Below are 14,868 nucleotides of genomic sequence, written 5' to 3' on the forward strand. Positions count from 1 at the left end.
GCCTCTGCATCTACAAAGATGTTCCACAGCCCACAGCTGATCCGGGCTCTTTCACTGCAACACCACTGGTGATGCTGCTCCAAACAATGCTGGACCTGCCAAAATGATGCCTCTACCACGACGAAACACCTCAACAGTAAGGCATAACATGGTTTTGTGATCAAGGGTTGATGTTGAATAACGTTAAAATCAAAAGAATTTATTTAGAGAAGTTGAATTAGCTTTCCCTTAGTATTCCCTGGTGCAATACGTTAAGCCTCGAGTCACACACTTTGAGCCACTTTCTATTAAATTTGAATTTGAATTTATTAATAGGATAGCCCCTTGAGATGTAGCATCTCCTTTTCAAGGGCGCCCTAAAAAACACAAAATATAAGAATATTGTATTGTATTATAAGAATATAACACATACTTACAATGACAACGTTACATAACAAACATAGACTACAAATACACAGATACAGACAGCTCTCTCATCATCTCACACCCACACCCCCCACCATCAGCAGTTGTACAAGAAACTGGATACAAGAAATGAGAAATGACCCGTAAAAATCTGATCACTTTCATCAGTACCGGGAGCACTTGAAACAATTCATCTTCTAATTGCAAATACACACAAATGAAAAGCATGAACAGGTTGTTTTAAGATGACAGAATAAAGAACTCCTGAAGCAGCGAAAAGAGTTAATAGATCTAAGAGAAAGAGGAAGATCATTCCGATCAGCTGGAGCTTTGTACTGAAAAGCCCTGCGTCCAACTTCTTTAAAAATTCTGGGGACAGAAAAGAAGGGATATTGCATATGTCTGAGTGAATAAGAAGATCTATATGGAACCAAAAACGGTTTCAAATAGGAAGGACAATTAAAATAAACATAGTTAAAGATTAACTGAACCCAGTGAAACTGCCTTCTAGCTTTAGGCTGCAGCCAATTAAGTGATTCATACATAAAGCAATGATGAGTTTTATATGGGCATCTCAAAATAAATCTACACAGAGAGTTATATAATACATTTAGGGGTCTAAGATAAGTATCAGTGGTGTTCATATAGACAATGTCAGCATAATCAATTACAGGTAAAATTAACTGAGAGATTATTCTTTTTCTGACATGAAATGAAAAACAATTAATTGAGTGACAGAGTGAGCACTGACGACCAAATGTTTGTTTCATAATAAAATCAATGTGGGCTTAAAGCAGAGTTCAGGTTCAATCCAAAGTCCAAGATATTTGAAAGAGTCAACTCTCTCAAGGGGGATCCATCATCAAAATTAATATGAAAGCCACAGGGATGTGGATGTCTTTGTTGGATGCCAAACACCATGCTGCAGGACTTCTTCTTATTCAATATGAGTCTGTTATTATGAAGCCATTTTTGAACCAAATTAAAGTCAAATTGTAAGGAGTTCTGTATCTGTAATATATCAGAGTTAGAGGTATATATAACAGTATCATCAGCAAATAGATGAATATGACAATTTGAGCATGTTAGTGGTAAGTCATTAATAAAGATAGAGAAAAGAAGTGGATCAAGAGTGGAGCCTTGTGGAACACCCTTATCAACAGTTAAATAATCAGACTGAGAACCTTGAAAGACAACACACTGACATATATTATGAGGATAGGAATTAAACGAGAGGAGAGCATTTTGAGATAGACCAATAGAACGGAGCTGATCAAGGAGGAGGTAGTGATCAACCAAATCAAAAGCTTTAGAAAGAGCAATAAAACTTTCACCTGTGAGTAGGCCTTTATCAAATGATGAGAACACCTCATTTGTGAATTTTAGAAGGGCTGTTGTGGTGGAGAAATTAGGTCTAAAGCCAGAATAGGTTGGAGATAGAATATTGCACAGATTTATATACTGATATAATTGATTAAAAATAAGTTTCTCAAAAATCTTGTCAATGGTACAGATAATAGATATTGGTCTGTAGTTATTCACATCTAGTGGATCTCCTCCTTGATTGAACAAGTAGATATAGACATATTAAATAAATCAGCAAGGGGATACATTAGAATATGAGCTACAAGTTTAATAAATTTAGCCTCCAAACCATCTGGACCAGCACTACTATTTTCTTTTAACTCATTTATAACATAAAAAACACCAATAGGCAGAATTTTCCTAAAGAAAAAAGAACCATTAGGCCGTATTCAGATCAAATCAGGCGGTGCAGCAAAAATGACAGTCCCCCCATTCATGTGAATGGGGTAGTGCGTTTCGGCTGTGGCTGTTTTTGCCACTGTGGCACTGCACCAAACTGCGGCCGGAAAGTTGAGCCAGAGTCAACTTTTGGAGAAATGCAACCTGACGTCTCTGCAGCTGAAGGCTGCGGTGGCCAATCACAGCCAGAGATCAGACTGGTCAGAGTTGTAAACGCTGCCATGAGGGAGTAAAAACACATTAATAGGATGAGGGGAGGACATTTCCCTTGTAGTACAGTTTAAAAAGCCAGCCATATCATAAGAATTAAAGTGTTGGGAACCACAGATAGATGAGAAATGATGGTTGAAAGCTTGGGAAATAAGTAGAGGATCATTAATAATTTCATTATTTATACGTATCTGGTTTAAGAGTTTTTTGTTAGTTTTATTGAGAATATTGTCCAATTGTTTCCAGAACTGTCTAGGATCACGGAAATCCTGTAAAAAGCTGTCTTTATAGTAGTTAGATTTTGCATTCCTTGTTATGGTTTTATATAGATTTCTCAAGTATCTGTAGGTTTCCCAATCAGCAGCATCCTTAGACAGACGATATTTGGCCCAGGCTTTATCCCTTTGTTTGAAAAGGCTGATAAATTGTGAGCTAATCCAGGGTAGGTGTCTACCTTTAACGCTTATTGTTTTTATGGGGGTGTGTTTATCAATTATGTTTGTAATTTCAGAATAAAAAAAGTTCCATACATCATCAACAAGAGGAATTAACTGAAATCTGTCCCAATTAATGGAAATTATATCTTGAATAAAATTATCTACATTAATGTTCTTGCATTGTCTCAGTCTAATATATTTAGGAGGCAAACTTGGAATTTTGATTTTCCAGACACAAAATATAACAGAGTGATCACTTAAACAGTCTGACATAACACCAGATTTAATTATTCTTTCAGGATTAGTGACAAGTATCCAGTCCAACAGAGATGACGACCGATAATCAACTCTTGTAGGTTCCTTAATTAACTGAGTGAGGTTTACACTATTAATTAAATTCCTATCATTGGAGAAGGAGCGATCAAGCCAGTTACAATTGAAGTCACCCAAGATAATCATTTCATTATGCCTCTCAAGAGAATTAATAGTTGCTCCGACTGACTCCACTTAGTGGAGTCAGTCGGAGCAGAGGGAGGCCTATAGATGTTGCCAATAATTAAATGTTTGTTATCGTGAAGAATAATGTTGACGAAAAGACATTCAAAGTTAACTGGCTCTACATTAGGAATGACACACTGAGTGACAAGATTTGAAGTGACATATTTGGCCACACCACCACCTCTAGAAGCCCTATCAGCTCTGTACAAAACAAAATTGTCAATTTTAATTTCATCATCAGCAATATTACTATGTAACCACGTTTCAGAAATAGTGATGATGTTGGGTTTGTAAAGAGTAACCCAGGCTCTGAGGAGATCGACTTTTGCAACAAGGCTCCTAATGTTGAGATGAATGACCTTTAAACCTTTGGCTGATTCAATTGTGCCTATAGAAAAAATAGAAACAGCAGGTAGGAGAACACAGTTTGGAGAGGGAAGGTGATGGAGGAGGAAAGTGAGAGCAACAGGCAGGAGAGACAGTCAAAACGACAAACATGACACATGTACACACACACACACACACACAAAAGAAGAAAGTTCAATCAGGAGAGACTCAGTTTCTTTATGAAGTAAATGATATTAATTGAATAAGCATGATAGATGACGGTGGAAAAGTCTTTGGCGATTAGACCCCATCGTGATGTCACTGGATATGAAAGGGGGAGGTGAATGCGAGAATAGTATAGGATAACCCCCTGATGGAATCTAGACACTGGTGGTGGTGATGAAGAGGCGTAGATCTTGGTGATGTGGTAGCAGATTCTGGTGAACTCGGGCCTGGTGCTGAAGTAAGGGAGTAGAGAAAGCGAGATGGTGATCTGGGATGAAGAGCAGAGAGCTTCCGGGACACGGCCATGGAGGTGGATGGTGTGGAGGAGGGTCATGATGATTGCTCTGGAATGACAGCTGACAGCGACAGAGAGGGAAACAGATTTTAAAGTTTGACAGCTGAGCCGTGATTGGTGATTAGAGATCGTGGAGCAATCTGATTTGATAACTAGGGGTGATGCCCCTAAACAGCTGATGTGAAAGCCGGAGCAGCAGGGGAGAGAGAGAGGAGTGTGAAATGAATGAATGGTTAAAGATAGTCTTCCTGGCTGAATTTACGCCAAGCTTCATTTCAATAAGGAAAGACTCAATTTCTTTATGAAGTAAATGATATTTATTGAACAAGCATGATAGATGAAGGTGGAAAAGTCTTTGGCGATTAGACCCCATCGTGATGTCACTGGATATGAAAGGGGGAGGTGAATGCGAGAATAGTATAGGATAACCCCCAAAAGAAAGGGTACTAAGGACTTATGACCCGACACCAGTGTTCAGTCCTTACCTCACCAGCAGCGAAGGATTCTAGTGAGATATGCAGAGGGAGAATTGGACACAATACAGTGATAATAATGTCATGATATAATCATTACACTTGGACGATTGAAGATGTAGAAATAGAAAGAGAGTGAGTTGGCAGTCACCAGAGCGAGTGGTGGGTGCTGTGAGGTCTGAAGACCATTAGATGATGTGTAAGGTCTGACGACCATGAGATGAGGTGTGAGGTCTGGTGACCTTGAGATGATTTGTGAGGTCCAACAACCATGAGCTGATATGTGAGGTCCGACGATCATGTGCTGATGCGTGAGCTGATGTGGGGTCCGAAGACTGTGTGCTGATGCATTAGCTGATGACGTGCTGATGCAGGGAGTCCGAAGACCGTGGGCTGATGCTTGAGCAGATATGAGAGGTCAGGCGACCATGTACTAGTGCGTGAGGTCCGAAGACCATGAGCTGGTGTGTGGACAGGTATGAGAGGTCAGGCGACCATGACATAGCACTTTACCATGAACCAGATTTGAGAGGAAGAAATGCCAACATGATCAGCAATGATAGCAACGAGCTGTGATGCTAGTAACCTTGGACACCACCACCAGTTATATATATGAGATCTTAATAGGTGAGAACAGTGCTGACGTCTGGACGAATGAAGATGTGTAGGCGGTGGGTGACCACCTTCCCAGTTGTAGCAGAGAGGTAGATGAAATACCTTGGTTGGTGGCAGAAGTAGCCGTCCTGACCTAAAAGAAAGTCCTGAATGGTGCTAATCTGAATGAAAGACAGCGGCAGATGATGGGTTACAATGAAGCTGTATCGCTACTGCTATAGAATAGATAACCAGCTGGTGTGCGCAATAGATCTCAGTTGATGGCCCTGGCAAAGTAGGCCAAGGAAAAACGAGTAACAGATATGTGAGAGATGTGAATGCAAGACAATATGAGAAATAAAACTACAGTCTATGCGTGCAAAGGTAGTCTTCCTGACTGAACTTATCTAAAGCTCCATACATAGGAGAACGAGTGAATGAAGTAAAGACAATGTTATTCTACTGATGATTGAGATAATAAAGTCTAAAAGTGTTGCACTTAGACTCTACAGGAGATTTTGAGTCGAGGGGCATCGCCCTGAGCAGCAGCAATATAAATCCCCCCAATTAGAGGGCGCAAGCTTACTTACCAAGCAGGAATGCAACAGGCCTCATTTAATCATGAAGATGGTATGGTCTGCTAAGACATGAAGCATAATATTGACGGGAAGGGAGTCTTTTAACGAATTTAAAGGTGAGACAGATTGATGCTTTAATTCGGGATTGACTGAATTAGTTTTGCCTGAGAACTCATTAAGGTTGACGAAACAGGATGTTAACATGTATGAATGAATCTAATAAACGGGAATTAGCTAAAAGAATAAATTCAGACACCATGTCGCTGGTGAAAAAGCTGGTAGAAGTATAGATCCCAATAGTGGCTAAGCAACATGGTTAGCAGAACATAGTTCCCTCAATAAAAGCATGCTAAAGACTCAGGCCTTGGAATAACCATGCTCCCAACTCTGAAGAAATGCCGCTGCTGAGGTAATACCTTATGGTATATAACTAGTGGTGCACTTAGAGTTCCATATACGCATTGTTGAACTGCTATGATAAATTCATCTGCTGCAGCATGTAGTCGTGCGCAGGACTGTGTGTGCTCTGTATGGCTGATTTGTGTCCTGAGTGCTGCATGCTCTTTCTTCCTACTTCCTCTGACCCAAAACAAAATAGTAGAGATGCAATAGAGAGCGCAGGCACAACACAACAGTATAAAATGCCTGAAGGGCAAAATACATAGTGAAATGCGTGCATTGACGCAATGCTTTATGTAGTGATGTACATGCTGAAAAGATAATAGAGATGCATTAACTTACTGATGGACGAGTGAAATGTGTGTATGACTGAACAAGTTGCACGAGATGCGTGCTTACTGTTTGAAATGACTTCCTGATGTGCATGCTGGAATGTTTTGATGGTGACACGTCCACTTGATATAGGCCTACTGAATACCCTTTTAGCAATGCTACATGCTTAAACGAGGAGAGCTATGAGGTAGTAGCATTTTGAATGTTATAGTTTTGTAGTTCACAAGCGCAACTGAAGCCCCCATAGACTGACCAGGTGAGGGAGAGCCAGAGTAGGGACGGGCGAGCAGCCAGAGAGGGATGGTCTGGTTGAGATCTGACTGGAGTAGAGAGGTTGACTGAGAAACTCTGCATGGAGCCAGACTCCGCTGGAGCACCTTTGCCGGTCGCTTGCTTACGGGGTTTGGAGTCCCGTCTGAGAGGAGCTGCAGCTGTGTTGCAGAGTTGCAGAGGACGAGCGGCGTCTTTGAAGCTGCCGCGCAGCTTGAGTAACAGAGGCAACCTCCTGAATGGTGAGTACAGAGCAAGCAGATGAGTGTCAAATGCTGTAGCAAGACGCACATAGTAGTCTGAGAACGTAACTTGCTGATACAACTACCTGCATGTCGACAGATGCACGAATGCAGCAGCATGACCGACTGAGTCGCGATGATTGCTCTGGAATGACAGCTAACAGCGACAGAGAGGGAAACAGATTTAAAGTTTGACAGCTGAGCCGTGATTGGTGGTTAGAGATTGTGGAGCAATCTGATTTGATAACTAGGAGTGACGCCCCTAAACAGCTGATGCGAAAGAAATGAGCAGGGGAGAGAGAGAGGAGTGGGAAATGAATGAATGGTTAAAGATAGTCTTCCTGCCTGAATTTACGCTAAGCTTCATAAAAACAGGCTCAGGCTCAGACGACATAGCCTTTATGAGGAAACAAAAGGAGGGCCTTGCTTAGTTTATCCCATGTCAAAAATAAGCAAATAAAAATAAATAAATAAATAAAATGAAATAATAATCCAAAATCAAGGAATCAAGTAGCTTATATTCAGACAATCATAAATACATATAGATGGCCACAGATAATCACAATAAGAAGAATGAGTCACAAAAGAAAGAGGGCCATTTCATTATTTCAAGAGAACAAATAAAAGATAAATAAAAATAACATAAAAAATAACAGCAACAGATGCTCAGTATTCTGCAACATTGCATCGTTATGACAGTTTTGACGGAAATTATGTCCCCAAAGTCACAATTTACGGCAAACATGTACATAGCATCATCGGGGCAAACAGAAAAAATTAAAGATTCATGTTTGCCAATAACAAAACAAAAAAAAGGAAGAGAGGGAAGAGAGAAACTTAAAATACTGGAATAATAAAGTCAGTGTTCCAGTTATGTGATGTGTTCGAGGAGAAAAAAAACAAAAACAACTAAATAGCTTCAGTCAAGCAAAAACAAAAGTTGGGAGGACTCCAACATGTAAGATGAGTTACTCATGGGGAGAAGTCTCAGAAAAAAGACTCAACATCCTCGGGACATCAAAAAAGTTATGGTTTTCCCTCCACCATCACTCTCAAAGACAAAAATAGCATACAAGACAGGCCCAAATTAGAGAAGCGTTCTGAGACCTGCTGGAGACGCTTACGCCACCACCATCGCCGCCGCCAAATTGTGGAATTCTGAATGGAATTTTATAACCATTTATAGATCTTATCTATTTATTTATTTATTTTGCTTTCTTTTATTTATTAATTTCTATATATTATCTTGTGCTTTATCATGTATCCTCAAGACATTTAGCTATTAATAAAAGTCTTCATTTATCTTAAAAGTGTTTGGTTGTTTCTTTGAGCTGCAGTAAACAGAGGTCACTGTTTGGGACAAGAATTTACATTTATTTTAAACTGAAAAAGGGTTAGTGCTCCTTCCTGGCACTAACAAATCCTAACCAAAAAGGAGGTGGTGCCCCAATAATGAGGTAATTCAATAATAAAGTATTAATACTCCTACAATGTTCACTTTTGTTTACTTAACTTTGTATGTGTATACTGTATAATAATAATACTATCAATAGTGTGTGACGGCCCCTGCCACTCTGCCTGTTTGTTTGCCTTGCTCTGCTGTCTGTTTTGCAGATACTGGGAGCTGGCTGGCAGGTGGAGCTGGGAGGGTCGCCTACTCATACCTGCCTTTGCAGTTGCATGGGTGCACTTCCATAACTGCCTAGGTGATTTTCAGCCTGATGAAGATTAACCAGGTTATTGGGCTTTGTGCTTAATTTATCCTGCCACTAACCTGCATGGAGTCTAGGATTGAGTGGGTCAACTAGTATTGGTTAGGCAGTTAGCCAGAGGAAGGAGGTTCCATATTTAAAGCATTAGCGCCATTAGCGTTACCATGTCGGGTAGTTGTGGAAAAATTTGTTTTAGTTTGTAGTTCTTGCCTATCTGTGGTGTGTGGTACAACAGGGTTTCTAGTGCTGGGGAAAAGTGCCCCTAGATGGTGAATTGGTGAATTTTCAGCCCTTCTCAGATTTTTACATTAGTGTGTATTTCACAGAATTTTCAGACCCACAGTGCGTGATGTCACTCATGACATTATACAACAAGTAGTTCCGACCAAGCAATCTGATTGGTCAACTAGACATTTAGAACGTGCTCAAATCAGCATGACAGCACATCTAGCCATGCTGTAATGAAAAAAGCCTCATCACTAAAAATATTACTCCGTCATTCATTAGAACTACAGACTAACAACAACATGCTAACAACAACAGTCACTTTTGGGTAGACGACTGGTGGTTGAGTTGAGATGTGGAGAAATGTGAACTTGGCAAACTTGTTTTTTCATTTTCAGCCGTGACTATAGCATTTGAAGATATACAGTTAAACACGGTGGTCCGACCTATCTGACGTTTCTGCTGGCTTTATTCTATGTACAGTGTTGCTATGCTAGCATCTTTGGTTTGTTTTGTTTTGTGGGGGGGTCTGCGGTGAAAACCCAGAGCGGAGTTTTGAGTTGTCTTTCTTTTATGTTTGTGAAACTGGATTGAACTGAACTGATTAGGGGTTGTGGGGAAAACAAAACAGACCCTTTGCCAAGTGGATTGAACTCTGAGACAGCGGGACAAGTTACACACGCACACCCTTGCACACACTGAAAAACCCGAATCCCTCTCCTCTATTTATCGTTACTTGGCACCCCCAAACACAGCAAAACTTACCCATTTTCCCTTCAGTTGAGAGTATATCTCCGCTTCCACTCCGGCATTCTCCATCAGCTGTGCTGGTGAGTTGGTGACACAGCACAACTAGCTTAAAAATGTCTGTGAAGTTTGTGGATGTAGTAGCTAAATCTGTCCATGGAAAAATATTTTTTTTCAGTGGTTATCTTAGTTACGAGATTGAGCTAGCAAAACAGTTTTGTGTTTATATGTGTGGTATTTATTCAGTTTTGGAAATGCTGCGATCTCCAGAAAGTATTATGTAGCCGGTAAATGTCTCTCCCACACTTCCGTAGGGCTAGGCAGGCCTTAGTATCGTCCATTTCCTGGTTGCCAATTTGTTTGGTCTAATATATAAGCTGTACTGAAAAGACCCAGTATGCTTCTGTTCTCCTCTGGTCCCTGGTGCAACAGGTTGTGGCTGTTAAGCAAGAACACTCTGGGAGGTAGTAGTTTCAGTTTGTTGAGTCGAGGTAGCGATGCTGTGTGTTTTACACTGTTTTATTCACCATAGGTCCCGTTCCTTAGCAACCCCCTGACCCCACATGTTGAGTTGTCTGCCTGATTATTTCGCAATATACGCAAGGGAGAGGTAAAAATGGATATGTTTGCTTATATTATATATTTGTTTGGCAGTGTGTTAATTAATTTAACCTGTTTTCATTTGTAGATACTACTGCCACTGCTGTTTTGTTTTGTTTTGTTTTGCTTTGTTTAGGTTTTGTTTTGATTAGTTTCGTTTAATTTTGTTTCGTTTGGTTTAGTTTCCCTACACTTATACAATTGCTTAGTTTGCTTTATTATCATTATTATTTTTGTTCATAGTATTAGCCTTTAGTTTCACTAGGTGGTTTCTGTTATTGGTAGGTTCTTTTGTTACATTTTGCCTGCCCCCTGTGGCGTTTATCTTTTTCTCCACGCTAGTAACATAGCGTGCTGTCACACGGCTCTACTGTTGTAAATTTAACCTGTATTTTCTGTGTGTTAGCGCTATAGAATCTGTGGCGAGTGTGGCCGCCCGGACGGTGGAGGGTTTGGCAATGGAGTTCCTCACCTTTGCTGCTCACCCCCATAAAAGTGTGTTTGGTAGTCATTTTTGCACTTCCTTCACAATTTACTTTTTCCCTTTTTGGTTTTGCTCTGCTGTGTGTATGTGTGTGTGTAGGGCACAGTGGCGTGGTGAGTGCTCTATGCCAGCATAATTTGTCGGTTTAATTTGGCAGCTATGGCCAACCATTCCTTAGCGCTCCCATTTTCTTATTAGGGCCTGAGCCCCAAAGGGGCGAAGACCCTCTTGTATCTGCTCTGTTTCTTTCTTTCTTATTATTACGCCACTTAAACCCTAAATTTGACCCCCTAAACATGCTCAAAGACTCACCAAATTTGGCACGCATATCAGGTCTGGTGAAAAATTTGATAAAATGTAAAAAAGTGCCAAAATGTGCTTGAGAGCACCACCTATGTAATGAATATGGCTGCCACGGCCCATAGGAATGTCATAGAGAGATTGAGCCACAACTCAATTATTCGTTTCATCCAGTGCGTCTCGTCATGTGGGTTAAAAGTCTGTACTTTTCTAAAAATAGACTTGATGAAAATTAGGAAATTAATTTCTTTTACAACCAAACTCATCAAGAGTTTTCAATTTACTAATTGAAATTCAAGCGAAAGGGCCAAAAACTTACTTAATTTTGATGACACAGGTGTGAGCAAGACAGACATGTCTCACTCTGCAAAAAATTCTCATCCTCACACAGTTGAGATTTGATGTTTCACCATAACAGAGGAAGTTGCTATAACTTTATTGTAAATGCTCCAGTCTGCACCAAACTTTACATGTTTGATAAGAGTCCCGGCTGGAACTCGTCTACATGACAATATTCCATCAGTGATGCAAACTGTCTGAATAGTGCCCCCTACAAAATTGCAGCAAAGCAGCCCCAGCAGCAGGCAAAATAGTGGACAAAGGAAGTGATGTTTATCTCCTTCTTGCACTGTCTGAAAACAGCCCGGATCTGAAGACATCTACATGTCCCTGACAGAAGCCCTTCGACTGCACCGTGGCCCAACGTGCACGGAGGCGGAGGGCTTTAATTACAATTTTTTGCTTATTGCAACATCCTTTGTACTTTTGCACAATTTTAAGTAGTTTGTATTTAATAAATTTCCTGATTTTAATTCCTTGTTAAATTATTACTGTTCTTTCTTTTATATCAATACATTTTGTAATCTTGGGGGAACTCCTTGTCTCAGTCCATCATTCATCATCATCTGTATCATTTATAAAGGATCTGTGGCCTTTTAGCTGGTGTGAGTTGAATATTAAAGGGTCAGTGCAACCTAAAACTCTAAAAAGAACTAAATTTGGGCCTTGTCTGTCTGGGCCCGGCCACAATTAGCTCAAGTTGGCTGGCTGACTCAACAGGGACTAGAAATCGTCTCTGTTGTTAGGTCGTTACTAAGGGTCAGCCTACTTGCTGAAGTAGTTATCTAGGCTTGATTATACACTGATGTGAGTGATGGTTTTCCAGGTATTAGTCATACCCCATGTATTTCCATGGAAACAGAGATAACACAAGCAAGAAGTTTTTTTATTTTTAGAGTGAACTGCCTCACAATATGAATATATTTTGTTTATATCTTTTAATTTGTTGGTAAATGTTGTATAATTGCACTATTATACTCAAGGGTGTGCTTTAGTTTTATTGTTGGCATGACAGTGATGTTGTCAGGCACGAGGCACTTGCACCGAGTTCCGTAAGCATTACTGAAGTACCAACAATAATGACGGTGAAGCACACCCTCGAGTGTAATATTGCTTCATTATGCACTCGTGACATCCCGCACTGTAGGTCCAGGCCTTAAAATTGTATCAAAAATCTTTAACACATTACCACCTTACTCCCACAGTTTTCACTCTACAAGTAAAATTTATACATTAAAATGTAGACAAATTTTGACTCTCTCATCCAATGTTACTTCGATTGAAATAGGACTCAGTTTTTGAATAAATCAAAAAAAAGGGCAGAGAGTGCCCTTTTAAGAGTGCAAAAGGTTCGACATTCTACAAGAGTGTAAGAGTCTCATTCACACCAATGTTATCTGAGCTCTTTGTCAAAAACGGAGATGATGGTGATACATAAATTGTCACAGCTCCTTTATTTTAAATCTTACGGACACACATATATATATCAGTATCACCACTGAAGTCTCGGGTCGCTCAAACTGAAAATATTTTTTCGATGTGACTTTTAGTTTTTGAGTTATAAGAAGTTGTTTGGTGCCTAATTTTGGCTCAGGGGCATTGGATATAAAAGGGGGTGCTTGTCTCACCCATGGATGTATTATAAGAGCTGGATAGGGCTCCGTCACTCAGCCTTGCAGCCAGTTTTTCCCAGTGGTCACTCACAGTAATGCAGCAAAAAATCCCACTGTGGCCCAAAAAGCATTTTCCATAGCCCATCATTGTAAAAGAGACATCTGTAAAACTGTTGACAGGACACCTCAAACTGCAAACAAGGTCAATTATGACTCATTCTATTATGAATTTTTGACCCGTGGAGGTTTTATATTTGTAAAACTACTCAAGTCAAGAAAAGAGAGTTAAATATCTGTGACATCATCACAATGTAAAGTCTCTTGGATGAGTGGGAACTTGCGAGCAGGCCGATGGAAGAAACACTACTGTGCATATTCAGTGGGCCACAAAACGGGGAAAGAAACCCGGAAGCTAGAAACTTTTTTTGGCATATGCACTAGCTGAGAAATTCTTATTGGACTGAATGGGCGCCATTTTTGGTCTGGTATCAGGCACTTATAATACATCTATGGTCTCACCCTTGCCACAGGGGTGCACTGTCATCATAGCAACCTGTGTGCTGTGAAGTTATTTTTAGACCTGTTTTAAAGGTTTATTCCACCCAAATATTACTTTCAGTCTAACTTCTTATAGTTTTAAAGGACACACACAGACACAGACACACAGTCTTTCAAAATAAAAGCCCCATAGAGTAACTGTAACTTAACAGGAAACTCAGGATGAGGCTTGTTTTTCAAAATAAATGCCCCAAATGCATATATTATATATCATTGTATATTAACAACACAAGGGATGGACCTAGTTTTTCAAAATAAAAGCCCAAGACAGTCATTGTATCTTAACAGGGAACTGAATTAAATGGTAAATGGATTGTACTTGTATAGCGCCTTTCTAGTCTTCTGACCACTCAAAGCGCTTTTACACTACGAATCACATTCACCCATTCACACACATTCATATGCTGAGCCTGCTAAGTCCCTCAGCAATAACCTCACTTCAACTATCCATACAGCTACACACATCACATTACTTTGCTCCAGTTTTGTATTTTCCCACTGTTACCTTGTTTATAGCATGTTTAAGTATGTACTTCCAGCAACACTCAATTTTGAGCAGGCAAATCATAAGATTTGATCAGGATAAAACTTTTTTACTTAAAGTACAGATATTCAGAACAAACTGCAGTTCAACAAACTCATTCATTCATTAGTTTTTATTGTTATATTGTTGTCTTACCGTTGATAATCCTGTTGTTAAATATAACATTTATGTTTGCTCAATACAAATAAAAATATTTTAGAAATGATCCACAGTGAATGATCCACAGTGATTTTGGTGCAGTCATAAATTACAACTCTTTTCAAAATATAGAAACTCTGTTGTTTGTTTCCAACATTAAAGAACGACATGCAGGCACATCATCTCTACTGAATCCCCCAAAGTGTTAGACTGATGATCTTGCTGCTTTACAGCAAGTTAAGGTTCATACTTCATGTTAATCACTGTTCTTAAAGTCCCCCTCCACTAAAAAAATATGTTTTTCTTCTTGTTCCTACAATTGAATGTTTTAACTTCACTGTGTAGAATGACATATGTGCAAAGTTTGGCACTAGAAGGCTGTCTTCACATTCATCTGCTGAGAGTTCCTCTGTGCTCACTGAAAATCAAATTTTAAGGGGTGGGCCTATGAGCATGATTTGTGACATCACAAATAGTTTGGAGCCAATCGTGGTCCAGTATACAAATTACAGAAATGTGACCTGTATACTTGAAGCCTCCAGTGCACATCCATTGAGA

At 39.8% G+C, this 14,868-nt stretch overlaps 1 protein-coding gene across 2 annotated transcripts; it reads right to left on the minus strand.

Moving 5' to 3' along the window:
- Positions 1 to 431: 431 nt before the first annotated feature.
- On the minus strand, positions 432 to 10,336 carry LOC121902592. 2 transcript variants are annotated; one of them, XM_042419979.1, is made up of 4 exons: positions 9,753 to 10,336; positions 7,137 to 7,207; positions 6,792 to 7,043; positions 432 to 4,222 (listed from the first exon to the last, which is right to left on the minus strand). In XM_042419979.1, exons 1-4 carry the CDS (start codon positions 9,804 to 9,806, stop codon positions 3,859 to 3,861), a joined length of 741 nt encoding a protein of 246 aa, XP_042275913.1. In that variant the 5' UTR covers positions 9,807 to 10,336; the 3' UTR covers positions 432 to 3,858. The 2 variants fall into 2 exon arrangements, with proteins under 2 accessions (XP_042275913.1, XP_042275912.1); XM_042419978.1 differs by having other exon boundaries at positions 9,753 to 9,840.
- Positions 10,337 to 14,868: the final 4,532 nt, after the last annotated feature.

The sequence above is a fragment of the Thunnus maccoyii genome, chromosome 8 (assembly GCF_910596095.1).
Source record: "Thunnus maccoyii chromosome 8, fThuMac1.1, whole genome shotgun sequence".
Classification (NCBI taxonomy): Eukaryota; Metazoa; Chordata; class Actinopteri; order Scombriformes; family Scombridae; genus Thunnus; species Thunnus maccoyii.

Excerpts from the sequence above, each read along its gene's own strand:
- LOC121902592 (XM_042419978.1), bottom strand. The coding sequence starts at position 3,275 with ATGATTATCTTGGGTGACTTCAATTGTAACTGGCTTGATCGCTCCTTC.